The 27585-nt window shown below is 47.1% G+C and overlaps 3 protein-coding genes across 8 annotated transcripts in view; 2 read left to right on the top strand and 1 right to left on the bottom strand.

The window, feature by feature from the left end:
• Nucleotides 1–1277: 1277 nt before the first annotated feature.
• Nucleotides 1278–13673, bottom strand: DNAAF1 (dynein axonemal assembly factor 1). The gene is given in 12 exon segments (XM_064160467.1): nt 1278–1804; nt 2853–2918; nt 5521–5612; nt 6171–6419; nt 7395–7609; nt 8084–8205; nt 8454–8620; nt 10400–10621; nt 11707–11798; nt 12217–12343; nt 13472–13523; nt 13525–13673. Coding segments are annotated over 12 exon segments (1893 nt in total). The 5' UTR covers nt 13639–13673; the 3' UTR covers nt 1278–1429.
• On the top strand, nt 3860–22443 carry HSDL1 (hydroxysteroid dehydrogenase like 1). Of its 4 annotated transcripts, none has more exons than XM_064160462.1 (5): nt 3860–3957; nt 16116–16348; nt 18355–18800; nt 20697–20924; nt 22159–22443. In XM_064160462.1, exons 1-5 carry the CDS (start codon nt 3920–3922, stop codon nt 22240–22242), a joined length of 1029 nt encoding a protein of 342 aa, XP_064016532.1. In that variant the 5' UTR covers nt 3860–3919; the 3' UTR covers nt 22243–22443. The 4 variants fall into 4 exon arrangements, with proteins under 4 accessions (XP_064016532.1, XP_064016531.1, XP_064016534.1 ...); XM_064160461.1 differs by lacking the exon at nt 3860–3957 and adding an exon at nt 14396–14714; XM_064160464.1 differs by lacking the exon at nt 3860–3957 and adding an exon at nt 14894–15115.
• Nucleotides 22444–23259: 816 nt separating this feature from the next.
• MBTPS1 (membrane bound transcription factor peptidase, site 1) overlaps nt 23260–27585 on the top strand; it is a 33927-nt gene continuing 29601 nt past the window's right edge. The window contains exons 1-2 of one of the 3 annotated variants that reach the window (XM_064160445.1): nt 23260–23445; nt 26266–26759. In XM_064160445.1, coding sequence (XP_064016515.1) covers nt 26573–26759 — 187 coding nt within the window. In that variant the 5' untranslated portion in view covers nt 23260–23445; nt 26266–26572. Of the gene's footprint in view, nt 23446–24379; nt 24436–24475; nt 24493–26265; nt 26760–27585 lie in introns of those variants that run through there. The other 2 variants (XM_064160444.1, XM_064160447.1) reach the window with 2 other exon arrangements.

Genomic DNA, 27585 nt, shown 5'->3' with positions numbered 1-27585 from the left:
ATGGTTGGGGTTGAAATCACTTGTGTTGTCTTCTGTGAGGGCTTTGACAGCTGTTTTATGGTGTGGTTTGGACCAGTTTTCATACCACCAGGTGGCTCCTAAGCCCGGCCAATTGGAAATCTGTCATTTCAAGAAGCCCAGAGTAAGATAGTTTTTTCCTTTACATGTCCACACCTCCAAGGCCTGTCCAATTCTGTTTATTACAAATGATCAGAAGTTTACAGAGGTATGAAAAAGACTTCCACCTAAATTTGAGTATGGCTTAATGAAGTGAGTGCCCTTAAAAGCCTCACTGATTCCTGCTCCTGTGATTGTTCATTATATCATGAAACCAACCAGTGTTAGCCTTTTAAGACAAGGCCAGCTCTTTTCTGATGAGCTTAAAGAGTGCACGATCACTTTTCTGACTGGCTGGAGCAGCTCATTCTCTGCTAGGGAAAGGAGGAAACCAAGCCAAGAGACTTGATCTCCAAAAGTCCCTTCCAACCCCCATCAAAAAAAGAACATAATTAAATACATAGATAACTAAAAGGAGTTATCTGTTTCCCCAGTGTCACAGAGGAAGCACTCCTCTCCTGCAGGCTCCACTCTCTTGAATGTTATTCTCTACTTAAGAAGGGGGAGAAGTGGCAGTGGGGGAAAGGGAAAGGATGAAGAGAGAGCCTTAACGAGGCCAGGCTGTCTTCTGTTACCACTCCTGCTACCTTCTGTTTCACTTTGGCACAACACTACTGCTGTGTGAAAGAGAGAAGCTAATGGGAGAAGACTTTGTCCAAATGGCTTTTCATGCCACAGCTGCCAATCTCCAGCAGCTCTGGCAGTGGGAACACAAGATGCTTGCCTGTGGGGTAGTTGCAGGCTCTGACACAACTGAAAATCCTGCTCTGAAGAGCAGAGGCCACAGCAGCTTCTGCCTGAACCGGAACACTCAGCCCTGCAGTTGAAGGGCAGCGGGGTTTTTATTCACAGCAAGTGTTACATCACTGTGACTGTCAGACCCACTGCTGAGCTCTGCATTTTGGGAATGACCACAAGCAGCCAACCAGGCACTGGGCTCCGGATTTGGTCTGGTTTTTCAAAGTGATTAAGCTAATCACTGTCCTTATCAGCCTGTGCTTTGTGAGGACATCCTTCCTACCCAGCCAGGCACTGCATTTCTCCATCACTGCCATGCCCTGTTCAAAGCACAGAATGAAACTCAGTGGTGGACTTTAGTGCTGGGAAAGAAAGGTAGAGCCCTATTTTAAAAGGCTATGTCAATAAGTCAGCAAGCAAGGAACATTTAAATTCCCAATTTATTAGAGTTCACACAGCAATAAGAGGAGGTGGTTCTTAATCTAACAGTGGATTGAACGTTCATTCAACAGGAGATGAAAACAGCCTTACTCTTGGTGTGTATGTGCCACCCACATTTCTCCTCTGGGATTAATTATGTCACTCTAGTCTCACTCTCCTCTCCCCTCGGGTTTGTGTCATCTGACTCATTGCAAACTGGTGACAAGAGCAGCTGATCCTTGGGCTCAGTGATAACCTCCTGTATCAAAGGCTTTGAGGGGGTTGCTTGTCTGTCTTTGCTTTCCTCCAGGTATCTTTCTGAAGCAGCAGGCTCTGCAAGCAAGCTTTCAACAAGGGGTCTTAAGTTCTTCCTGTCCTTCTCTTTGTGGATCTTCCACACACTTGAAAAAATTGCTGTTGGAGCTTCTCCTGTTGAGTTCTCACACAGGCTTTTGTTGATTTCCCCTAATGCAGAATGGCTGTCATTGGTCATTTCAGAAAGTACTTCAATCTTTGGGCGATGTTCCTGCTGTAAACAATGTAATTGAAAATGTATTAGTCTGGATGTAAAAATCTAGCAGCTAAGTATCTCTTGGATCCACACAAGAGTTGGCAGCTTCATCCTGTTCTCCCCAAACCCAAGCAAGATGTGCTTCACCCATAGCTCTGCTGCTTTGTGGGTGGATCTTAGCTTAATTGCTTCTCAGGACTAACAGCTCATAAAAAGAAGAGCTGTTGCAGCAGGTCCTTTATCTCTAAACAGAAGGACCTGACTAATGTCTTTATCTGACTTCAGTGAAGTCTTCATGAAGCCTTTTGGAGCATGACAGCTGCCAACACAATATTACTTCTTTGTTCTTTTATCTTCTTTTAATTGTAGGCTTTGTTGGCCCAGGCATTTTGCAACGGTTAATCAGTGTGTGACCAAAGGAAGAAATCAATTCCACACCTGACACTGACTGGAGAAGTTTGCTTTATCTTGGAGGGACTTGCAAAAACATGCACTGCATTGGCAAGGCAAGAATGAGTCAGCAGCAGCAGGGGATCTGAATCTCAGGTTTTCATCTTAGTTGCTTTCATATTGATTTCAAAGTTTTTGCCTAGCAGATCAGTTTGAGCTCAGCCCTAACGTGGGCTTGGACTGCCTTGCATCTGACCAGCCTGCAGCAGAGCAGGAAGGTTTCACCCACTCTGTGTTTTCAGTGGAAAAGTCTGGGTTTATTCTGCACCAAGGAATTTGTTCTCTCTGTTCAGTCCTTTGCAGTACAGTGAAGTATATTTTAAGACTAATCTTTAAAACATCACATGCTGCAGCTAAGGAATTCATCTTATTTGACTGCTGCATCACTTGGGTTTTCATTCTCTTGTTTTTGCAGCACAGTAATGTAAACCTCTTTTGTTCATTGGATTTGTTTTGAGTGGCAAGAGAATATCAGCTGAAACATCTATAGTAGTTTATAAATGCATGCCCAAGCACTTCAAATCAGCAGGTCACAGCTCAATTGATACCCCGTGTTGCAAAACATCTGTAAATGTGTCTAGAGAGGTTTCCTCACTGGAATGAACTAGAGTCTTACCTCTTGAACAAAGATTTCTTCTGGGGGCAATTCATTTATATCTATATCTTCCAAATCAGGCAGTTCCTGAAGAGGAATGGCAAAAACATTAGTCACTGGGAAAAGCTACTGTAATCAGTAACATCCAAATCTGTAGCTCATTGGGAATCTTCTTCAAAGCAATGTTTGTCAGGGTCAGAGATTCATAGAATCACAGAATCAAGCAGGTTGGAAGAGACCTCCAAGCTCATCCAGGCCAACCTAGCACCCAGCCCCTAGACAATCAACCAGACCATGGCACTAAGTGCCCCATCCAGGCTTGGCTTCAACATTTCCAGGGATGGCAACTCCACCACCATCCTGGGCAGCCCATTCCAATGCCAATCTACTGGAGAGTGTCCAATAGAGAGCTATGAGGTGATCTGGGGACTTGTGCATCTCTCCTATGAGGAAAGACTGAGACAATTGCAGCTTTGAGCCTGGAGAAGGCTAAGAGAGGATCTTATTAATGTCTATACTTATCTGAGGAGTGTCAAGATGAAGGTGCCAAGCTTTTTTGGGTGGTGCCCAGAGACAGGACAAGGAACAGTGGGTATAAACTGGAACACAGGAAGTTTCACCTCAGCATAAGGAGAAACTTCTTTCCTGTGAGGGTGCTGGAGCCCTGGAGCAGGCTGCCCATAAAGGCTGTGAAGTCTCCTTCTCTGGAGACTTTCAGAACCCATCTGAATGAGTTCCTGTGTGACCTGCCCTGGGTGATCCTGCTTTGGCACAAGCATTGGACTCAACAATCCCTAGAGGTCCCTTCCAGCTCCCACTATTCTATGATTCTCCAGTTATTGTCTGCTATGCATAATTTCATCTGTCAGCACACAGAATGTCATTCAACCACCATGGCATGTGCAGCAACACGAGATTGTTTCTGCTTGACAGAGGGATGTCATAACCACCACATTACAAATCCTCCTCCACTTCTTTCTCCTCCCTTGTATCACTATGTAAACCATCTATTGACTGCAGGGCACCAACAGAAACTAGTGCTGCTCCAGAGCTGCTCACCACTGGCACCTTCACAGCCATTCCCCACTATGTCAGCACTGAGTCTCTTTGGGAAAGCTGCAATAATGTAAGTACCAGAGGTTGTTGGGAGAAGCTCTTTGCATTACTAAATGTCAGCTGAAGAGTGAAGACCCTGCAGTATGTGTTTGTGTGAGACCTGGGCTTGTTTTGTCTGCAGTAAATCACGCTGTGGCTACCTGCAGTATTGCTATTGATCTATTTAAAGCTTTTATTTCAGTCCCTACAAGATCTGCTGGTAACAATAGCATTGTATACACTTGGAAGTGCTGCCAGTTGTTAACCCCATGATTACAAGCAGCCAGGTCAGGATGAAGCCTTCTGCTCAAGAGTTGAGCCCTTCAATTAACAGGATGGATTTTTTTTGTTTCCTTAGGGAAAAGATGCAAGAGAGTTTTCTGAAATATCCCAGTAAGAATTCACTTAAGAGTGAAAGGGATCAAGGAGAGCATCAATTGCTTTGGGAAATCATAAGCTCAGAAGTTTGTTACTGCTGGTTACGTCATAATCTGACCCGAGTTAGTTTAGCAGCAGTGTGATAATCAGGGCACACTGAAGGGCTCTCCTTTGAAGTGAAACTGTGTTTGTCAATGCTATCCATCTCCTCTTCACACTTAAAGGTGGCTAAATACATTTAATGTTTGCATCATCAGACAGAAGTCTTAGATAAAAGACCATATTACAAGTAACAGTTGCTTATTATCTACCCGAATCTGAGTCTTCTTTTCTTGGATATAAACCTAAAGGTTCTGGTTTGAGAATTAATTTCTCACCCCTAATACTGCCAGCCAACATCTCCTGTGAGTGGGTGACTGTTTCATCCTTAGGCTTGTTCTGCAGCAGTTCATTTTCAATTCCCTTTTTTTCTCTCCTTCTTTTCCCTTCCTCTCTCCCTCTCCTTCCTCTCTCCCTCTCCTTCCTCTCTCCCTCTCCTTCCTCTCTCCCTCTCCTTCCTCTCTCCCTCTCCTTCCTCTCTCCCTCTCCTTCCTCTCTCCCTCTCCTTCCTCTCTCCCTCTCCTTCCTCTCTCCCTCTCCTTCCTCTCTCCCTCTCCTTCCTCTCTCCCTCTCCTTCCTCTCTCCCTCTCCTTCCTCTCTCCCTCTCCTTCCTCTCTCCCTCTCCTTCCTCTCTCCCTCTCCTTCCTCTCTCCCTCTCCTTCCTCTCTCCCTCTCCTTCCTCTCTCCCTCTCCTTCCTCTCTCCCTCTCCTTCCTCTCTCCCTCTCCTTCCTCTCTCCCTCTCCTTCCTCTCTCCCTCTCCTTCCTCTCTCCCTCTCCTTCCTCTCTCCCTCTCCTTCCTCTCTCCCTCTCCTTCCTCTCTCCCTCTCCTTCCTCTCTCCCTCTCCTTCCTCTCTCCCTCTCCTTCCTCTCTCCCTCTCCTTCCTCTCTCCCTCTCCTTCCTCTCTCCCTCTCCTTCCTCTCTCCCTCTCCTTCCTCTCTCCCTCTCCTTCCTCTCTCCCTCTCCTTCCTCTCTCCCTCTCCTTCCTCTCTCCCTCTCCTTCCTCTCTCCCTCCTTGCCTTTCCCATATAGTGTAATTAACCAAAATTTGCAAGAGTTAATATGGGAGCAGACACAACCTGAATCTGAACTTCTCAAAACCTGAATCCAATACATACATCAAGATAGAGTTTCCCTGGTGTCTCTGGTTGGATCTGTTCAATTTCAGCATATTCCTCCAGCTCAGTAGCTGCCTTCTCTCTTGGGAGATCTGGAGGACAAACCATAGTCAGTAGCAGAGAACTAACTGGATAAAGAACTTTCTGCAGTGCAACAGCAAGCACTGCAAAAGCAGGTTGATGGGGACCTGACAGTCACCGCAGAGTTCATAGCTAAATCCAGACCTTTGCCTTTCCATCATATTCTTGGTCTCCCTTATATTAGATAAATCAATATTTGCATGCTGCAATAATCTCTTCCACTAACCTACAAAAGCCTTCTTCCATGCATAAAGGTGCAAAACCATCTCTGAAAGGATGTCAGGTTTCTGTGGGCACACAGACCACACAATTGACATGGGAGGTCCTCCTCCATGAGAAGAGGAATTCCACCTTTATGTGGTGCAAGCTGCAGGTTGAGCCCTCAGAGTTTTTGTTTGTTTGTTGCATTTAAAGAATATTTCCTCTAATGTTACCATTTCCAGCTACCCACTGTGGAAATCTAATGCTGTGAATCAGCTAGTTTGGATCCCAACAGAGGTGGTGCCATGCTGGGATATCATTGATCTCTGAGCCCTCAGTTTGGTTGGGTTCTCCACTGTGTACATTACCATCTGTCATCTTGTTGAAGTTTGAGCATTTGTAAGAGTTTGATTCTCGTGCACCCTCTTGAATTCTAGCAGGAACATTTCCAGCTGGAAAGTCTGTGTTGTCTCCTTTATTTGATAGATGTGTTAGCACTTCATCAAGAGCACCAGAACTTCTGAATGTCTCAGTCTTCTCTGGAGTTTCTTTCTCTTCTGATATATTTGAAGTCTCTGCTGGATTTCCATCAGTGTCACCTGAGTTTGCAGGTGCTCCTATAGAAGAAGTTCATTAAAACTGCTGAGTGAACCTAGTATTACTCCTAAAAATTCAAACTTTACTACATGCTCTTAATAGCTTGGCCTAAAATATGCATCTCATCTACAGAAGACACTTTAGTAAACAATGCTCTGATATCCATGGCTACTTTGAGAAGACTCATAAGTGACTACACAGTACCCTCTACCTACCTGCAGGAGAAGTTTTGCTTGCTAGGCAGCTGTGTTTGATTTCAGAGCTTCTGAAGCTCAAAAATGTATTGGATGTCCTCTTTGCTGGATTAGAAACTGACTGATGGCCAGGCCCAAAGAGTCATGGTAAACAAAGTGAAATCCAGTCACAAGAAGTGTCCCTCAGGGCTGGGTATTTGGGGCCAGTTCTGTTTAATATCTTTATCAATGATTTGGATGAGAGGATTGAGGCACCTTCAAGTTAGCAGATGACACTAAACTGAGCAGGACTATTGATCTGCTCAAGGGTAGGAAGGCACTGCAGAGAGATCTGGACAGGTTAGATCCATTGACTGAGGCCAATGGGATAAGGTTTAATGAGACCAAGAGCTGGCTTCTGCACTTTGGTCACAACAGCCCAAAGTAACACTTAACAGGCTTTACAGGTTTGGGGCAGAATGAGTGGGAGTGCTGATGGACAGCTGAGCATGAGCCAGCAGTGAGCTCACATGGCCATGAAAGCCAACAGCACCCTGGTCTGTATCAAAAACATGTCCAGTAGTAGGGAAGTGATTGTGCCCCAGTACTCGGTCCTGGTGAGGCCACAGTTTGAGCACTGGGCTCAGTTCTGACTGCCACAGTATATGAAAGACACTGAAGTCGGGACTGTGCTCAGAGAAGAGCAACAAGGCTGGTGAGGGGTTTGGAGGGTGTCATACAAGCAGCAGCCGAGGAAGCTGGCATTGTTTAGTTTGGAGAAGTGAAAGCTAAGGGGAGACCTCATTGCTGTCTACAACAAACCTTCTAGGATGTCTGTTGCAGCTCCATTTCCACCTTTTGTGCTTGCATCTCTTTCTTCCATGTACTTTTGGTTTTTCTTTGCCTCTGCTTTTTGCCTGATGGCTTCTAAAGCATTGAAGCTGTCTTGGATTTTTTTTCTGTCTCTGGTTTCCCATTTTTCCCTTTCTGCTTTCTCAGCTTCGAGCCCTCCAACAGCCCAGGCTTCTGCACAGGCTCTAATGAAAACACAAAACCTCACTGTAATACAGCTGGAAAAGCCCATCTTGAACTTGAAAACCTAAAAAGAGCTTGCAAGGGTAACAAGCATACAGCAGTGAATCCCTTATGCAACAGGGATGCATGTACATCTCATCATCTATCTGGAATTGCAACAGGAGAAACAAAGGTATCTCAAATGCTGGTGATTACACCACCAGAGATCTGCCAGCAGTGCTGGTTGTGGCTCTGCTTTCCCAGACACCTCTTGAGTTTCTCTTGAAATCAGGATTTGCCTCTGCTCTACAGACCTGGTATAAACCAGTTCTGTTCAAGAATTCTCTGTTAGACATAGAACTCCATACTTCTTGTATTTAAAGTCACCCATCCTCAAGAAATTATACCAGCCTGTCTTCCCTCCCTTCCATTGCCACAGTGACAAGAAAATGGATGAGTGATCATTAGCATTTGAGCTTTCTGGCTCTGCTCCTTACCTATCCTTTGGGAAGACTGGCCTGTCATCCAGGAATGTGAGCAGCTTCAGTCGGACAGTAAGGGTTTTCCTATAGTTAGCAATTTTCTTTATCACTTGGTTTCCCATCAGATCCAACACATGCTAGAAAAACAGAAGGAATCAATTTGTGCAGCTGAGAAGAAAAAAAAACTCATCTGGATATGCACTTTTCTCTATCATTTCTACCCCAGGAAATGCATAAAACTTCTTAGGTGTTACAGGTAATCTCCAAAAGCCAAAGAATGGTTTCCTTCGGCTCAGGACCTGTTGTGCACTGAACTATCTGACAAAGCCATTTAATGGGAATCACCCCCATAGAGGATACAAACCCTCAGCCACATCCAGCTTACCAAATTAGGCATGGTCTCCAGGATAGTTATGATGCTGGGGTCACTGAGATGGTTGTGGGACAGGTCAAGAACAGAAATGCTTGGGCATTCTTGCAGGTGTTGTATGTCTTGCACTGTTTGCAAGTTGTTGTGGGCAATCTGCAGAGTCTCCAGGACTTTCAGACAAGCTGTTGGGCAAGAGCAGCTCAGTGAAAGGAGAGCTAAGAGTCACTTGCTTCCTAAAGGTTTTTCTGTCAAAACTCCCTTTTCAGAATCATAGTTTATATTGAATTAGGAGATTTTATTCTAAGTCTGTTGTTCTGCTACGTGCAATTTTTGGCTTGGCCTCCAAGGCTGATTTCTTCAGCCAGTAGTTGTCTGGTTCTAGGGTAGAGGTTGTTTTGAACTAGAGTTTCCAACTAGGCAGTTAAAGAAAAGCCAGAGTTTGTGCCTCACCTTACTCCCAGCAATGATAATGTATTTTTTGCTGAACATGGAACAAGTCCTTTAGCAGTCATGAAGGATTTGGTAATCGTGTCTGTGACTGCCAAAGCATGTTTTAACTGTAAATGGTGAGAACTGGCCTGTCTGTAACACAGATAAGTATGAGATGGTATTAACAAGTGAAGAAATCTACTTCACTGTCCTAGCTATTCACAGAATTAACCAGGCTGGAAAAGCCCTTTGAGATGATGGAGTCCAACCTATCACCCAGCACCTTCTAATGAACTAAATCACGGCACTAAGTGCCTCATCCAGCCTCCTTTTACACACCTCCAGGGATGGGGACTCCACCACCTCCCCTGGCAGCCCATTCCAATGCCAATCACTCTTTCTGTGAAGAACTTATTCCTAACATCCAGCCTGAACCTGCCCTGGCACAGTTTGAGACTGTGTCCTCTTGTTCTGGCACTGATTGCCTGAGATTACAGACCAATGCCCACCTGGATACAACCTCCTTTCAGGTAGTTAGTTGTAGAGAGAATAAGGTCTCCCCTGAGTCTCCTCCTTCCCAGGGAACACCATATCTGCCCATTTCCCCTACCTCCCAAACCCCAGAGCACCTGGGTTCTGTTGGAGTCTCCTCCCACTCCAGGTGTGACCACTTTGCCTTCCTCACCCACTCGCCTATTTAATCAGCCCTAGATAAAGCAGAAAGCCCAAGCTGTGCCCAACTGGGCAAAGGGATCATCCTCCCGTCGTCACTGGTGAGTACCCATGGTGCACACTGGGTGAATGGGGGGGGGTGTGACACAAAGACTTGGGCCTGGTGGCCCCTTGGTTAAGTAGGAAGAGGGTTGATGGTCACTGCAACATCATCCATGGGTACTGGCTGGGTCTCTTTAGTGGGGCTGAGCTCCTCTGTGTGGTGTTTTAGCTGGTTGAGGGTCTTGCCCCAGGCTCTGAGATGGATCACAGGATATCAGAGGTTGGAAGAGACCTCCATAGATTGAGTCCAACCCTCTGCCAGAGCAGGCTGAACAGCCCCAGCTCTCACCATCTCTCCTCACAGAGCTGTGCTCCAACCACCTCACCAGCCTTGGTGCCCTTCTCTGGACACATTCAAGCCCCTCAACATCTTTCTTACAGTGAGAGGCCCAGAACTGGACACAAGATGCAGCATGAGGCCTAACCAGTGCTGAGTACAGGGGCAGAAGGACTTCCCTGGTCCTGCTGGCCACACTATTCCAGATACAGGCCGGAATGCCATTGGCCTTCTTGGCCACCTGGCCACACTGGTGGCTCACGTTCAGTTAAATGTCCTATGGCACTACATCTCTCTGGTTTTCTCATCTATTTCAATTGCAAAACACAGAGACTCTGCTCTTCAGCAGAAGCCTCGTGGGGTTCCTTACAGGACACTGTACACAATTTTAACAACACCCTTGGAAGCAGTGCTGCTAATAACCACTCAGCCTGGTCCCAGCTCCTTACAGGTTAAAACACATTGCACCACCAGTTCTTACAGAGGTTCTCAATGGTCTTAATGCAGTTGTTACTGATGTTGAGGGAAACCAGTTTCTGCAAGGGTTCCAGGTTTTCAATCTTGGTAATTAAATTGAGTTGCAAGTAGAGGCAACGCAACTCGGTCAGTGCCTCCAGATTCTCGATTCTGGTGAGGCCATTGCACTGCAGCCACAAGCACTTCAGGCCAGTGTACTCCTCGAGGTTCTCCAGGCGGTCAAATCCTGCAGGGAAAGGTGTTCCAAAAGGGAAAATAACCAAAACACTTCTTTGGAAGGGCAAATGCCATTAAACCAGCACCGCCGAAACAGCTGTTTCATGCAGCCCTTTAGGTTCTCAAGTGAAAACAGCAATACTAAAGCCAAATGTAGAAGGGAGGAAATCTATCCTTGAAGCAGCTAACTGTATCATGCACGGAGATAAGAAGATAATCCCCATTCTTTCTAGCAATTTCTTTTCAGTAGCATTTGAGATCATGCAGCAAGTGTTTGCTGTTTGTTTTCTTCCTGACCGTTTTTATTTGGCAGTAAAACATGTCCCTAAAGTGGGAAAAGGCTGCTTCACACAAACACATTTGGAAGCAACACCTCTGTTTTACTCTGAATGCAGCCTAGACTGGTGTTTTAAGACATTTCTCAGAGTGTACTCACTGGGTGGGGGGAAAGTGTCCTTTGATGCCTGTTAATACTTTGAATGACTTCACAAAGGCACTGAGGTCTCTAACCAGTTCACTCTCCTGCCTTCATACTGACTCTCTTTGTTTCACAATTTCATTATTCTCCTAGAATCAGCCAGGCTGGAAGAGACCTCCAAGATCATCCAGCCCAGCCTATCACCCAGCCCTAGCCAATCAAGCAGACCATGGTGCTAAGTGCCTCATCCAGGCTTGGCTTCAACACCTCCAGGGATGGCAACTCCACCACCTCCCTGGGCAGCCCATTCCAGTGCCAATCACACTCTCTGACAACAACTTCCTCCTAACATCCAGCCTAGACCTGCCCTGGCACAACTTAATGCTGTGTCCCTTGTTCTGTTGCTGGTTGCCTGGCAGAAGAGCCCAACCCCAGCTGGCTACAGCCTCCCTTCAGGCAGCTGTAGAGGGCAATGAGGCCACCCCTGAGTCTCCTCTTCTGCAGGCTAAACAACCCCAGCTCCCTCAGTCTCTCCTCATATATAAAACTAAATCATGTTTCTAATCTAATACAGTATCCAATTCTTTTAATTAGCTATTAGATAGTTCAGTGAGCCACAAATTAGATTCTCTGCTGTTTAGAATGGGGAATCTAAACAAGCCACCTCCACATCCTACCTTTATAATGCAAGTAAAGTGTGTCATTTAAGCAGGGGGTCCAGTATAATTTCTGCTCTTTACAGATGTCTCTCAGAACCTTTTTTGTCATTCTGAAACCATAACATGAAGGGGAAAAAAAAGTCAGTGCAGAGATTTCCATGCAACACAAATGGTAGCTCTTTTTGCAAGAGGGAAAGTTACGGCTTCCAGACTCTACTCCAAATAAAAAGCAGACTTTTTTTGAGGTTTTAGCCTCTACTCCACATAAAAAGCACTCATATTTTTTTTAGCTACAGCTTTCAGCTTCTACCCCAAATAAAAAGCAGACCTTTTTTAAGGTTTTAGCCTCTACTCCAAACAAAAAACACTCATTTTTTTTCAGAGGCTTTCCATTTCTACCTGTTTGAAGGAAGTAGTAATTACTCTCAAATTCATCTTCAAAGTTGTTCTCCTGAATTAAGGCTCATCTGTAGAACAGTAAAACTTCAGTGATGCCAAGATAAAAGCAATCCACAAACAATTTATTACCTTACACGGCCACTCTTTTCTTCTGTCCTCTGGCTGAGTGAGGTAGTTAGTGATTTGCCATCACCAGCTGATTTTTGCTCACTCTGTTGATCTGCTCTGCTGATAGCTTTCTCTTGAGTTTTAACATCTTTAAGTAAGAAAACAAGTTGCAGTTTAACAGCCTGGGTGTCATCTTGCTAATTCCTTCAGGGAAATACTGAAAAGCACTTCAATAGGAATTTCAAGAGCAGTTCTAACCAAGATTTTTGCTGACATTTTTAATGATAGGAAACTTCAAGGGCGTTTTTTTGAAGGCAAAGTAGTAAAATAGCAGCAAAATGAAAAAAGGCAGATTTCAATTTTATCTTTTCAGAAGCCAGGTATTACCCAGTGAAGGTTATTGTAATGTACAGTGACAATCAAGTACTGGCACCCAAGTTCTTATGGTCTTAGACATCTACTGTATAATATATAGCCAACCGTGTCCTACACATCTACTGTACAATATACAGCCAACTGAGTCTGGGCTGCAGCAAGAGAAGCATGTTCAGCAGGGCAAGGGAAGGGATTCCCCCCTTTTACTCTGCTCTCATCAGAGCCCACCTGAAGTCCTGTGTGCAGTTCTGCAGCCCCCAACACAAGAAGGACATGGAAGTGTTAGAGAGAGTGCAGAGGAGGGCTATGAAGATGCTCAGAGGGCTGCAGCAGCTCTGCTGTAAGGCCAGGCTACAAGAGTTGGGGCTCTGCAGCCTGGAGAAGAGAAGGCTTTGAGGAGACCTTGGAGTGGCTTTCCAGTATATGAAGGGAGCTACAGGAAGGCTGGGGAGGGACTACTGACAAGGTCTTGTAGTGATAGGATGAGGAGGAATGGGTTTAAACTGGCAGAGGGGAGATTCAAAGTAGATGTTAGGAAAGGGTTCTTTGCAGTGAGGGTGGTGAGACACTGGCACAGGTTGCCCAGGGAGGTTGTGGCTGCTCCCTGTCTGGAGGTGTTCAGGGCCAGATTGGAAGAGGCCTTGAGTGACCTGTTGTAGTGGGAGGTGTCGTAGTATCATAGTATCATCAGGGTTGGAAGAGACCTCACAGATCATCCAACCGTATGGCAGGGGGTTGGAACTGGCTGAGCTTTGAGGTCCCTTCCAACCTAAACCATTCTATGCTATTGTAAGTGACAGTAATTTGAGTTTAATAAGACTGCTAGTTTTCCACTGAAAGAGGTGGTGGATGCAAGCCATCTCAAGCACTGTTTGCTAACCTAGCTCTCCTACAAAGGTGCCCTTCTGCACTCTGTGGAAGGTGGTGCTGTACCCATCCACATTGTCCTTTAGACTGCCTTCGATTAACTGCATTTTCAGTACTCTTCTCCTCAGATTCTTGCTCTGCATCTTGCCGTTGGTACACTTCAAAAGAGCCAGTGCAAACAAGTCGATTGGACCAGGTCATTCATATGTGGCTGTAATTAAAACGTGTAGAGGTCAGGCTAGCTGCAGGATTGCAACACAGGGATGCCTCCAGCAGGGAGAAAAGAAACAGCAAGAGTGATAAAGAAAAGGCACAGCTGGGTGAGTCTCAACTATGGTCAAGAATTCCAGGGATTGTGCTGAGAGAAAGAGTAAAGTCATATTTCTTCCAGGAAAGGAATGACAGTTTGATGTCTGCTACAGGCTTATGTTTGCTAAAGCTCTCTGAATGAGTCCTAGCTGGAAGGGCTCACCTGTGCTGCCAGAACTGCCTTCGTTTTCTGCTGGAGTAGCTTCGTTTCTGCTGCCATCCAGAGAGCCTCTTGACACCTCTGGCACAGTAGCTTCCCCTCCAAGGCTTTTCTCACAGTCTCCAGATTGTGATTGCATTCTGAGATATGACTTAGATAAACAGCAGTCAGGTCAGTGCTGGATTTACGATCCTGCTCTTCCAGTCGACAGGTCGAAAGGCTTTAGAAGGAGAACCTGTTACAGACAAGAAGACTGTGAGTGAATTCTGACGCCTGCAGGGAACTGTCAGCTCGGGGCTAGTCGCTGGGAAGGTACCAAAAGGCTGCGAGAGTTTATCTTAAATTGTGCCTCAGAACAGTGAGGATCACGGCAGAGAAGCCTCTCGAAACCACAGCAGGTCACTTGTCCGCCTACAAACCTGTCGAGCCGCCTTGGTGCTCCTCGGAGCCCCAGCCTGCTGCCGCCTGTCCCACTGCAAGCCTGGTGGCAGCCAGACCTAGCCTCCGGACGGGGACTGCAGATGCTGTGCGCCTCTCCGCTGCGCTTTTCGCTGCTGTACCCAGGAGCTCTCCAGATGCGCCTCGACTCCTGGAGCGCGCTGCTGCGTCTCCCGTTAAACCTCCTTCACCCGCCCCAGCAGCCAGGCTGGACCCGGCGTTCGGAGCGGGGCCCTAGCCCACCGGGTCGGCTGGTATCTCCCGGGCGGCAGGAGCCGAGGATCGGCAGGACGGACAGGCCGGGAAGCGGCGCCGAGACTGAGCCCCAGCTCCTGTCCCAGCCGCCCCAACCGCCGCTGCCGTCGCCATGGTAACGCCGCGCACGGCCCCACAAGGCCCCGCGCCCGCTCCCGGCGGCCCCGCGCGGGAAGCGGCGCTGCGTGCGGCGAGGGCAGCGGCGGCGGCGGCGGAGGGCTCGGCCCCGCGGGTAAGGCAGCGCGGGCCGTGACGGGCGCGGAGGTGGCGGGGGAGGAGCGGCCGCGGGTAACGACCCTTCGGGGAGGTGAAGGGGCGGCTCCCCGCGCTGCCATGCCCGCGGGCTGCCGCTGCTGGGCTGGTTTGCCTCCGTTACAGCCTGGCCGGTGCCGGGGGGGCCTGGCTGCATCCAGCAGGGCCGGGGCTGAGCGAGTCGGAGAGCAGAGCCTGGTGGTCCCTTCGGCTGGTCGGCGAGGGAGTTAACTCTCCCCGGAGAGATGCGGCCTACTGCCCTCGGTAGGCGAGGGGTGCGGGCCCTGAGGCGAGCGTCGGTAAGGCGCCAGTCCCCGTGACAGCTCGGTAGTTGGGTCTTGTGCTTGTGTTACGGAACAATTCACTGGTGAAAGCCGTGTGAGGCTTTCTACCGAGAGCCGGTGTGCGAGGTGACATCCGCGCACGGCGCTGCCCCTGGTTCGGGGACATGGTGGACGCCCTGCGTTTGCTGGGAAAGGGCTTCGTGGTGGTGCCAGGGGCTCAGGGTGTGCTTCTGGCCAGGCTTTGGAATAGGCTGGCCTGGGAAGTGGTGGAGTCACCGCCCCTGAAGGTGTTCAGGACACATGGGCACCGCACTTCATGGCTTAGCGGCCGTGGGTGGACTCGAGGAGGACTTCTGCAGTCACAGCGTTCTGTCCCTCCCCAGGCCACAGTACACTGTGCTGCTCACACCTCTGTCCCTGGCTTCTCATCTTGCTACGCAGCAGCTGTGGGACATAGCAAAGGGACGTGGGAAGGAAGTCCCATGGACCAGACTGGGCCATAAGTTGGTGATTGAAACTCCGTGATCTGAAGAGGTCTTTTCCAGTTGAAACAGTTCTGTGCTTCCATGATTCTGCCTCTGGGCTGGGATTTTTCCTCAAGTAGCTTTCAGTGCTTGGAAGAGTGTGGTGTTTCTTGTGTGCTCAGCTTTCTCTTGCTAAGAATCTTTGCCTCTTTTGTAGTTGAATCCTCACCTTCAACAATTAGGTTTTACACGTTGAGCTTCCCTCGTCTGCTTGGACTGCAGCAGCATCAGTTGGTGTCGTTACAGTGTAGCTGATTAGTAGCTCAAGCCTCGAACAAGGGCCAGTGAGGGTGATGGTAGGTGAGGCTTAAACTTTAGCAGCCTGACTTGTGGGTTTCCTTCTTCATAGTGGTGCTCAGACTGTAACATGCTGAATCTCCAAGGTTATCCATCCAGTCTGACAAAATGACAAGGTCCAAGAAGCAATTGTGACTGCCTGTGTCTCTTTTCTTCCAGGCTTGCCATCACCATGGCCGCGGTGGATCGTTTCCACCTCTTGTACAGAGAGATCAGTCGCTCCTGCAACTTTTACATCGAGGCCCTGGCTATAGTTGGAGCCTGGTACACGGTCAGGAAGTGTGTCTCTCTTGCCTTCAACACCTACGGCATGCTCAGGCTGCATGTCATTCCCAGGCTGGGCAGCAAGGTTGATCTTGTCAAGCAGTATGGGAAATGGGCTGTGGTCACTGGTAAGCAGCCTGAAGGAGTGGATTTGTTTGTGTTTGTACAACGTTCTGTGCCAGTACTGTAGAACTTGCTAGCTTGTATTCCTGGGTGAGCTTCATGTCACAAGCTAGGGCCTGCCTGATCTCAGCTTGCAAGTTAATCTGATTGAGCCAAGAGGCCGATGCATCAACAAGAGGGTGGCAAGCAGGTCGAGTGAAGTTCTTCCCCTCTACTCTGGCCTCAAGAGGCCTCCTTTAGAACACCGAGTCCACTTCTGGGCTCCCCATTTTGAGAAGGACAGGGAGCTGCTGGAGAGGGTACAGCAGAGGGCCACAAAGATCATTAGGGGACTGAAACATGTCTTATGAAGAAAGGCTGAGGGACTTGGGGCTGTTTAGCCTGGAGAAGAGAAGGCTGACAGGGGATCTCATCAATGCTGATCAATACTTAAAGGGTGGGCATCAGGATGATGGGACCAGTCTTTTTTCAGTGCTGCTGAGCAACAGGACAAGAGGTCATGGGCACAAACTTGAAGCAGAAAGTTCCATCTAAACATGAGGAATACCTTTATGCTGAGCTTGCCATAGTACTGGAATAGGCTGCCCAGGGAGCTGGTAGAGTCTCCCATCTCTGGAGTTATTCAAAGCCTTCCTGGATGCTGTCCTCTGCAGCCTGCCCTAGGTGAACCTGCTGTGGCACAGGGATTGGACTGTATTGCCAGAGGGCCCTTCTAAACCCTCTGATTCTGTGAGCTGTAACAGTTGTTGAGTACCTTACAAAATTCAAGTCCTCAGGAGGTGGGCAAGTGCAGGGTGGTGACTGAGGGCTGGCAAAGGATGATGGCAGATTCTCTCCCGGTATTGCAGTGTGCAACCCAAACGCCTTCAAGCCTTGACAGAGATGCAGAAAGGGTCTGATTTTTGTTATACTGTTTTCACATGTACTCAAGTTCTTAACAAGATTTAAGTCATGTACCTCTGGGGACAGTTCTCATTAGTATCTTTATTAATCATTGAGGGCACAGTCAGTAAGTTTGCAGTCTGACACCAAGTTGGGTGTGACTTGATCTGCTGGAGGATAGGGAGGCTCTACAATTAACCTGGGAAGGCTGGGCCAAGGTGTGTCAGATGAGATTGAGCAAGGCCAAGTGATGAATCTTAAACTTGGAACAACACAACTCCATAAATGCCCCAGGTGTGGGGCAGAGTGGCTGAAAACTGTCCAGCAGAAAAGGACCTGGTTGGTAGCTTGCTGAACATGAGCCAGTGTGTGTGTGCTGGTGGCCAAGAAGGCCAGCAGCATCCTGGTCTGGATCAGGAATAATGTGGCCAGCAGGACCAGGGCAGGGATCATCCCCCTGGCAATGGTGGGGCCACATCATAAGTACTGGGTTCAGTTTTGGACTCCTCTCTCCAAGAAGAGCATTGAAGTGCTGGAGCAGGTCCAGAGAAGGGAATCAAAGCTGGTGGAGGGTCTAGGGAATTGGTCTTGTGAGAGGCAGCTGACGGCAGTGGGGTTGTTTAGCCTGGAGAAAAGGAGGTTGAGGGGAGAACTTCTGGCTCTCTACAACTCACTTAAAGGAGGTTGGAACAAGGTGCAGATTGGTCTCCTCTCCCAAGTAACAAGCAGCAGGTCAAGAGGAAATGGCCTGTAATTGTGCCAGGGAAGGTTTAGGTTGAACATTAGGAACAATTTCTTCCATGAAAGGGCTGCCAAGTCCTGGAACAGGCTGCCCGAGGCAGTGGTGGAGTTACCATTGCTGGAGGGACTGAAAAGCTGTGTAGATGTGGTGCTGAGGGACATGTTTTAGTGGTGACCTGACAGTGCTGGCTTTAATAGTTCAACTCAGTGATCTTAAAGGTCTCTTCCTTAGTGGTTCTATGGCAACATTGTCTTTATTGTGGTTTTGCCATCACCACATTCAGTGCCACATGATCTTCAGAGAAGAGACTAAAGCTACAATGAAAAGAACTGGCCAAAGAGAAGGCTGAGGCTGCTCTGATGTTCACATTGCTTATCTCTATTGCAGGTAGCACAGATGGTGTTGGGAAGGCATATGCTGAGGAACTGGCAAAGCGTGGGGTCAACATCATCTTAATCAGCCGCAACAAAGAGAAGCTGGAGGCTGTCTCTAGAAGCATATCTGAAACTTATAAAGTGGAAACAGATATCATAGTAGCTGACTTCAGCAAGGGGAGTGAACCTTACTCAGCCATTAAAGAGGCACTGAAAGACAGAGAAATTGGCATTTTGGTCAATAATGTGGGAATTTCTTATCCCTACCCGGACTATTTTACCAACCTGTCTGAGGACATCCTGTGGGACATAGTCAACGTAAATATTGTTTCTGCTAACATGATGACCCATATTGTGCTGCCAGGCATGGTAGAGAAGAAGAGAGGAGCAATTGTGAATGTTTCTTCTGCATGCTGCTGTCAGCCCACACCACTGTTGACCGTCTATGGAGCCTCTAAAGTAAGTTGGAGTGTAAGGTTTAATGGTATACACAGAAAAGCAGATGCATTTCAGGTTGGTCAATTGCAAATGCATTCAACAAGGATAACAAAATATGCTTGAAAGTTTTCTAGGGATTGGTTCAGGTATCAGAAGTGAATGTCACATGTAATGGACAGTAAGCTCCTGATCCTCACCACCACTGAATTTGGAACCAAAGTGTTTGGGTGGTGTGAACTGTGGCAGGAATAATGGTGCCTTCTTGAGGGGAATAGTACACAATGCAATATAGCAGTTCTGTGACCTATTGAAAGGGTCAAGAATTTAATCAGCTGAGCTACTCACACACTTGTGTTTGGTGGCAGGATGGGCTACATTCATGCTCAAGCCACTGCTGTGACAACGGCTGTGACCAAATCAAGCCCCTGCTTCAGCTAACACCAAGAGGCAGATGGCTTCTTTACACTATCACCTGTACAGCATTTGGGGAGAAATGAGAACTTCCCCCCACAGTTGTTTTTCATGAGGAGACCCAGTCAGTAATGACTAGGATGGGGGTGCTGAAAGTGCCAGTGCACGTGGGGATGTAGATTTATACTGGATGACTTGCTGCCAAATCTACAGAAGCAACTGAGACTGCAGATGGATCTTGCTGAGAACCAGTGACTAAAGAGATGTGGTTAATTTCTCTCAGCTGTCAGTGGCTGCCCTCTGCTGCAGCCTCACTCCTGCACAGCTTTGCTCCTGGCATAGCTCTTGCAAGTACTTCTTTTGCCTGGAGCAAAACCACCTTGTTACCTTGGAGTGTAAAACTCCTTCTTTAGTAAAGAAATTGTTTCATGTTTCTGTTGCAGACCATCTTCTGCCTTGGTTGTGCTAAATATATGTAGAGCTGGATTTGGAGCAATTAAAAGGCCTGAATGAAAAAGAGCAGAACAAACCCAAGTGTATCAGAGTTTCTTCCTTTAGCTGCCATTGTTAATCCAAACCCTACATCAGCAGTTGAGTTCAAAGCCTGGGCTCTTTGCAGTTACACTGGCACAGAAGTGGGAGCAAGCTGCTCTAGCATCCCAAGCCTCTCTTGTGTGTTAACAATGTACAAAGTGGTTGGTTGTTTTTATTTAACTAAGACAGGTGGAAAGGTATTTGTAGAAGATGCTTTCCCAACAGTCTGCTGTGAATGGAGCTTTTGTGAGGCCATTTGGGAGCAGAAACCTGTTCACTCACATTTTCCAGGGTTATCTGGATGTGTGGCACCACAGCAGCCTCAGCATGGCACCAGTGTTGCTGTCTTGCTCAAACTGAGCTGAGTTCATTTTCCTGTCTAATTCCAGCAGTCCCAGTTATCAGACTTGCGCTTTTTTTATGCTGTTACAGAAAAATAAGATTAATTAAAGGGAGTACTACAAATACACCTAAACAAACGCATATTTAAGTTTGCAAGAAGTAATTAACCTTCAGGGGAAGAACAGTTGAGTACCAAATTCACCTGTAAATGCATTTTAAAAAGGGGACTTCCTTTTGACAGCAGTAAGCATAGTTAGTTTGGAATGTCCCTTGCAGCACTCCTGAATTAAGCACAGAGTTTGTTTTAGGTGAAGCAAATGTTTCTGTATTGTTTCTAAGCAGAAATTGTCAGATTATTTGTCAAATCCACATCAGAGGCTTAAGCAGTTGTTTTGTCCTACAGCTTACTGCACTGTTAGAGGTTTTTAGCAAAGAAACAGCAGATAGAAATGTTTGTGATGCTTTAGGAATGTGATTTTTTTTATACTATTTATTCAAAGTGGGTTTTTTTAAGCTGATGTATAAAACATGCTACCACTTTTCTATAATTTTAATGGAAGTCTGCCATAAGACTCTTTTGTTATTAAAAAAAACACATAGAAATGTCTCTTTCTGCCTTTGTCTTTCTAGACCTACCTGGACTACTTCAGTAGAGCACTACATTATGAGTATGCCTCCAAAGGAATTTTTGTTCAGAGCTTAACCCCTTTTATCATTGCTACAAAAATGGTAGAGTTCAGCAACGTTGCATCAGAGCCATCTTTCTTTTTTCCTTCTGCTGAAGAATATGCAAGGCATGCAATTTCTACTCTTGGGTTATCCATAAGGACTGCTGGATACTGGAAGCATGCAGTAAAGGTAATAGGATTCATTAAACTGTTTCATGCCTGTCAGTAGAAGTAAATAAGCTGTTTACTTTCTTTAGGAGTCAGAAAGCAAACTGTGCTCCTAAACTGTCATTATATATATATATATCTTATTTCAGGACTTAAAGGCATTGAGCTGTATTTCCTCACTGATTCTGCTTTTAATTATGCTTGGATCTGCTTATTTTTAGAATGAGAGAGGAACCTACACTCACTCTAACAAGTGCAGCAACAATGGGGGAGGGACAACCTTTTTTTCAAAAGCAGAGAGTATTTTGCCTAGGGTATTGCTGACTGAGTGAGCATTTCATTGCCTTCTGTGAACAGAAGTATGTAGTTCAGTCTTAATTTGAGTGTAGTTCTGCTTTGGGCAGGGAGGATGGAATAAGAACAGAGAAAAGGTGCCTATTCTTAGCCTAAGTGTGGGAAGCAGGTCCTTTGATTTTTAGATTTTCATTTTTAGGGGCAGATTGTGTGCTCCAAAGTGATTTTCTGAATGTTGGTCACATCTCATATGTCCCCCCTCATGGCTCTCTATAGCATTAGGTTTAATAGAAGAAACTGAAGAATTCTGTCTACAGCTACCTGAGGGGAGGCTGTAGCCAGGTGGGGTTGGGCTCTTCTGCCAGGCAAGCAGCAACAGAACAAGGGGCTGCCGTCTCAAGTTGTGCCAGGGGAGGTCTAGGTTGGATGTTAGGAGAAAGCTCTTCACAGAGAGAGTGATTTGCCATTGGAATGGACTGCCCAGGGAGGTGGTGGAGTTGCCATCCCTGGAGGTGTTCAAGAAAAGACTGGATGAAGCACTTAGTGCCATGGTCTGGTTGATTGGCTAGGGCTGGGTGCTAGGTTGGACTGGATGATCTTGGAGGTCTTTTCCAACCTGGTTGATTCTATGATTCTATGAAATGGGGATTAATCCAAAAGGAATAAGGAATGGGAAGGATTCTGGCAAGATGTGGCAATTAAAGAAAGTGGACAGCACTGCTGTTGTAAACTTGAACCAACCACTTCAGGATTTGTTAGTGGAATTTAACTGTTTAGCTGTGAGCACTGCTTCCAAAGTGGGTTAAATATGTTTACTTCCAGGAGTTAGAATGAAAGCTTTAGTTACGGCTGTTCAAGAAGGTTTTTGCCTTGCTTTAGTGATCATTTGAGGAACTGTTTACTTTAATGGGACATGTCTTAATCTGTCCCTTTTTCTTTTGTCTCCCTGTGCCTCTCCACAGTTCACGCTGGGTGAATGCGTACCTGAACGGATCTGGGCATGGCTTGCAGTATATGTTTTCAGATACCTATTCAAGGAATCTTAAACATGCAAAGAGAAATAGGAGTATCCAAATGTCCTGCATACTGAGTATTATATTCTGATCAGAGTGCTGCAGAAATGTCTAGTGGACTTTGATTGATTTACCCATACCTCACTAAACAAGCCATGTGTAACCTTGACATTAGATGTCTGCATCCTCTCTGTATTAAATAGCTCTCCTCCTCTGCTTTTCCTCCACAACAAAGAGTTGATGGTGTAGAGTTGAATCTGTTCTCATTCTCTTCATGGCAATTGGGCAGGAGTCCAGTTCTGACAGTAAATATTATCTCTTGCACACTTGCAAAGTTGACAGGATTTGAGAATCCTCCAAATGTGTCAGAAAGGGGTTCCCCAGAAGTCATGCTGTTCAAAAAGACAATCCCACTCAACTCTTGTAAGTTCCTTTAATATGTTTTTGCATAACTTTTCTGTCTCCAAAGGGTAGATCTTTGTGTGTTAAGTGTTGTTGCTTTTGAATGATGATGCTATTTAAGGAACTTCTCAACTTCTAAGGTGTATGGTAAGGGTACTGTTGACTTGGGGGTTGTTTGAATGACTGAAATGATGCAGCAGAGCTGCAACAGAACTTGGAGATAAGCTTGTATGCTCCAAGTGCAAATGATCTCGATAATAGTTTATTGCTTCAGCAATCTGAAATGTGGCTAGAGAATTGAATAAAGCATGTGGAAAAAAACCCCAACCAACCACTAGCCAAAGAAAAGAACAATAATGAAGAAATGTCTTGATTTAAAAGTACTGCATAGTTTGCTAAGATGATAATAAAAAAAAAACAACAAACCAACTCACTGGAGTTTTGATGTTAGATGTTTTTGATAGGTTTATTAATGTCTATTTGTATGTACTTGCTAGAGGTCATCTGGTATCATGCACTGCTCATGTGTGTTGCAGGCACTGCGTCTCGGGGGCAGGAAGGCTGTCCCTTGTGTGTAACTGCTGCCTGATCTTTCAGGAGGATGGCTGAGGAAAGAGGTTCTCCATCTTTTTAGGTTTGTTTTTTTATTTTCAGGAAACTAGCACTAGCCTTCATGAGTGAATGATCTGATGTGTATCAAGGAACTACTGGGGAAGATCCGGTGGAGGTGATGAAGATACGGCGGGGACAGGAGCATCTCTGAGGAGGAAAGGCTGAGAGTGGTGGGGATGTTTAGCCTGGAGAACAGAAGCGTGAGATGACACTTTCTAAAGGGTGAGGAGCAAGAGGATGGGGGCAGACTCTTCAGTGGTAATGGGCACAAACTGGAACTCGGGAGGTTCCATTGGAAGAGGAGAAACTTCTTTGCTGTGAGGGTGCTGAAGTGCTGGAGCAGGCTGCTCAGAGAGGCTGTGGAATCTCCTTCTCTGCAGTTTCCAAACCTCTCTGGATATTGTGATCCTGAGCAAGCTGCTGTGAGTGACCCTGCCTCTGTAGGGCAGTTGGACAGGACGTTCTCCACCGGTCCCTCCCAGCCCCTGCCCTGCTGGGGTTCTGTGGTACTTGCTGGGTCGTGCAGAAAGGGACTGATGCTTGGATTTACTGCCCAGGGGGAAATTCAGGCCGTCATTTTTATAACAAAGGAGCTCCCTCTCCTGACACCTGTTAACCGTTCTGTTGCTACAGTCCCGTATCGCCAGGTGTCGAGATCCGCCAAGCCGTTTTGTCTTGCCAGGTGCAAAGATCCACCAAGCAGCTTTGTCCGCTGCAGCCCTCCTGTTTACCGGCGTCAACCCCGGCTGGCCCCGCGAGCTGTTTGCTTCAGCTGTGCAGCACAAAGCAAGTCGTGGGCGTCGATAACAGCGACGCCTGTTTGCAAACGGGATTCACTTTCAGCAACGGCTGAAGCGCAGCTGGGCACCAGCTCGGCGCCCATCTTTCCCTCCCGCTCCTCAGGCGCTGCCTGTCGGTAACCTCCACACCCCGAGTTTGCCTAGCAGGAGTTAAGCGCTCTTTAAGCGTACTGAACCATCAGCTCAAGCCAGCCCTCTTCAGACGGCAGCGGCTCCGCTCCCCCCAGTCCCGGCCCCTCCCCGCGCTCTGCGCGCGTGCGCCCGCCCCCTCCCCGCGCTCTGCGCGCGTGCGCCCGCCCCCTCCCCGCGCTCTGCGCGCGTGCGCCCGCCCCCGCCCGCGGGGCTCTCGCGAGAGCGCGGGGTAAACAGCGCCCAAGATGGCGGCGGCAGGCCCGGCGGCGGCGGCGGCACGGTGAGCGCGGCGGGAGCGGGGCCGCGGGAGGAGAGCGGGGCGGGCGCCGGGGCCGCGGTAAGCGGGACGGGGCCAGCGCTGCGCTGACAGGCTTTGGGGCAGCGCGGAGCGGGGGGACGCTACCCGGGCCTGCAGCGCCCGGCCGCGGTGCCGGTGTTCTGCGTGCACCGGGCGGCTGCTGCGCGCAGGTCTCGCTGCTGTCGCGTTCTCTGTCAGCCTCTCCCGGCGGTGGGGAGCGAACGGCCTGCGGTAATGGGCGCGGGACGGATGCGTTTCCCTGTGCGCTGGCGGTGGCAGCAGCCAGTTCCTTGACGTGCTCGGGCAGCTCCTGGGCTGTCCGGAGCGTGAGGCGGCTGCCGGCTGAGCCTGGGCCAGGCGGAGACATCTCCGCGGCGTTCCCAGCGCTCGGTCTAGGGTATCAAGGAGTCGAGTCTCGGGTATGAAGGAGTCTAGGGTATCAAGGTCTGGGGTAACAAAGAGTAGCTGCAGGCGTAGCTGGTTTAGGGGATGGACAAAGTGGCAAGTTTGGGGTTTTGTCCAGTCCCTCACGCTAAGGGCATTAAACAGAAAAAAGTCGTGAGCCTGCAGTGCTTTTGCTCTTAGCTTCTGATACACTTCACCGTCTCGCTTACAGTCTGTTATCAGCTACAGGAATGTTTGTTTTACTCATTTGTATAGTTGGTTTTTCGTTTTATTACTGCGGGAGTTATAAGCTAATAAAGTGATAAGGTAGGCAGAGCTCAGCCGAGATCAGCAGTCCAGGAGCTGTGTCTAGTTTAGGGATGAAGAGGAAGCTAACCACAAACAGCTGACACTCTGCCGTGGTGATGGCAGTCAACTAGAAATAAACCTTCTCAAGGGTTGAATTCCCCTCGGAAGAAAAAGCTAAATAGAGATGAAGTAAGAGCTGGCACGGGCAGACTCGGATTGTTGTTGTGCTGTGAGGTCAGCCCATCGTTTTCAGGAACAGTCTGAACCTCCTAATAAAGCTGCTACTTTTCTGCTCTGGTCACTTGCATGCAGCAATATAGAGTCGTATTCTGCCTCTCCATGTGGTCTGATGGACCAGCTGATTATTTTTTTTCTCTTTATTCATCTCTTAATGGCTCTTTATCAATTGCTGATTAATTAATTAATGTTTGGAATTTAGGTTGCAAGGTGGTTGTTTTTTTTTCCAAGGTTTCCTGAACCTTGGAATTTGAAGGGAACAAGTTTCACCTCTGCATGAAAAACACTTTCAACACCTCCCTTTTGTCTCATATTATTGCATCTGTAATCTCAGCCCTCGTTTTCTTAGTCACATCCATCACAAGAAAGTCTAAAATACATTTTTGATGCTCATTTTCTCCTTCAAGCACAGAGAATGGAAGTTTTTCCTCCTGTAGTATCTCTTTTCAGCCCCTTAGAACACAGTTTGAACCTGATAGTGTAAAATGATGGGATTTGATTTCATTTCTGACTGGAACCAAAAGCCACTGCACCTTTTTTAAGTATCTGGGAACACTTTATGGCATCCTAGTATGTGTTTTTCTTCCTGTGGCACTTGCACGTCATTTTGTTCTCTCTCTTCTCCTTGTGCAAAGGGTTATAGTTTGGTTGCTGCTGTCTCCTATTCTGTTACGTGAGATTCATGCCTGTTTCACATCTGCTGTGGGCTAGCAAGGAAGAGACTTGAGTGTTCATGAGATATTATGGAATTAAATCCATGAACAACTTCTTTCCTATTCTTTCTAATGCTGCCTGTCAAAGGTGCCTAGTTCTTACATTTTTCAGGCTATACAGCTGCACACAATTGAGTCTAATTGCCATCTCTCTTGCCCTGGCTTACAGGTTGGATTGCAATCAGCTGTGTCAGTTCTTGTGAGGAGTTAACTTTGTGATCAGAAATGGAGAACAGGACTCAGCTGTTGCATCCTGAGTGACTGAATCCTTTTAGTACAAAATGGAGAAGAAGCGTAGAAAGAAATGAGCCTGTTCATAAGGCTTTACCTCAAAAGACCATGAAATCTCAACTGGTTTTGGACACAGCTTTAAGAATATCCACTTGATCAGCACAGTGAAAGCAACGTTTACTGAAAGGAAAATGAACTAGTTTATAAAGAAGAAAATTGTGATTTGAATATATGGAATTGCTGGAATGAAACCATTTTCTCTTGTGACCATGAAGTTTGCAAACATCTGGCTTGTTCTGGTTGTTATTTTACTCTGTGGCAAAAAACACTTCGGTACCAGACTAGGCAATTCCTCTCATGAGGCTCACCTGTGTCCTGGATGTTCTCGCCTTACTCTGAAAGTGGAATTCACTTCGACAGTCGTGGAGCATGGTAATAAAGAGTTAAGCAGTACAAAAGACCTCTCCCTCTGAAGTTCAAGTGTATATGGTACTGATTGGTGATGCTTGTGCAATTCAGAGAGTTTCTGTGCAGAAAGTTCTGCTTAACTCTCCGTATTCCAAAAGAGGAACAGATTTTCTTTCAAAGGTTCTGCGTTTAACTGGAGGCAGGATTCAAAGCTCAGGAGAAAGAGGAGAGAGGAAAGTAAAGAGGGCATTAGAAGTGGATATGGAGTGTGAGGGCTCAGGTGGGCAAGTCTGGTCACTGCGGTGTGTTTTAGTGGCTGTTTCAACCTAGCCGATGATGTGGTTGAGGGTCTTCTGTGAAGTGTAGCCACAAGTGGGCCTTGAAGCTGCACAAAGAGAAGAAATCTCTGGGTTTGTTAATTAAAAGTTTGAAAGTGCTAATACATGCATGGAAAGATGGGGAAGCTAATTGCAGCAGAAGCAGATGAAGGGCAGAGTGAGGCAAATACCACTGGAGGGGTGACAAAGGACAGCGATAGGACACAGCAACTTACTGCCTGTAATACACCCAGAGTGAGCTGTGTGTGTACCTGGGTGCTTACAGGCAGGAGGTCTGAAGTGACATTTCTGTTTCATGGTTAGCCAGAGACTGACTGTGGTGAACATGGTGGTGTGTACTGGAGCTGAGGTCCATTCAGCAATCACTAATCCTGACCAAGAACTGGACTGTTTGGACCAGCTTCCTTCTCTCTGCATGTTTTACTTGGGGCCAGTTATTGTCACTAAAATTCAGCATACATAGTCTGGATGCCTTTAAGTCACACATGTTTAAAAGCATATCCAGTTAGCAT

This window comes from Pogoniulus pusillus, chromosome 20 (genome assembly GCF_015220805.1).
Source record: "Pogoniulus pusillus isolate bPogPus1 chromosome 20, bPogPus1.pri, whole genome shotgun sequence".
Lineage (NCBI taxonomy): Eukaryota > Metazoa > Chordata > Aves > Piciformes > Lybiidae > Pogoniulus > Pogoniulus pusillus.
The sequence above is the reverse complement of the archived record's forward strand: the minus strand, read 5'-3'. Positions and strand labels throughout refer to the sequence as shown.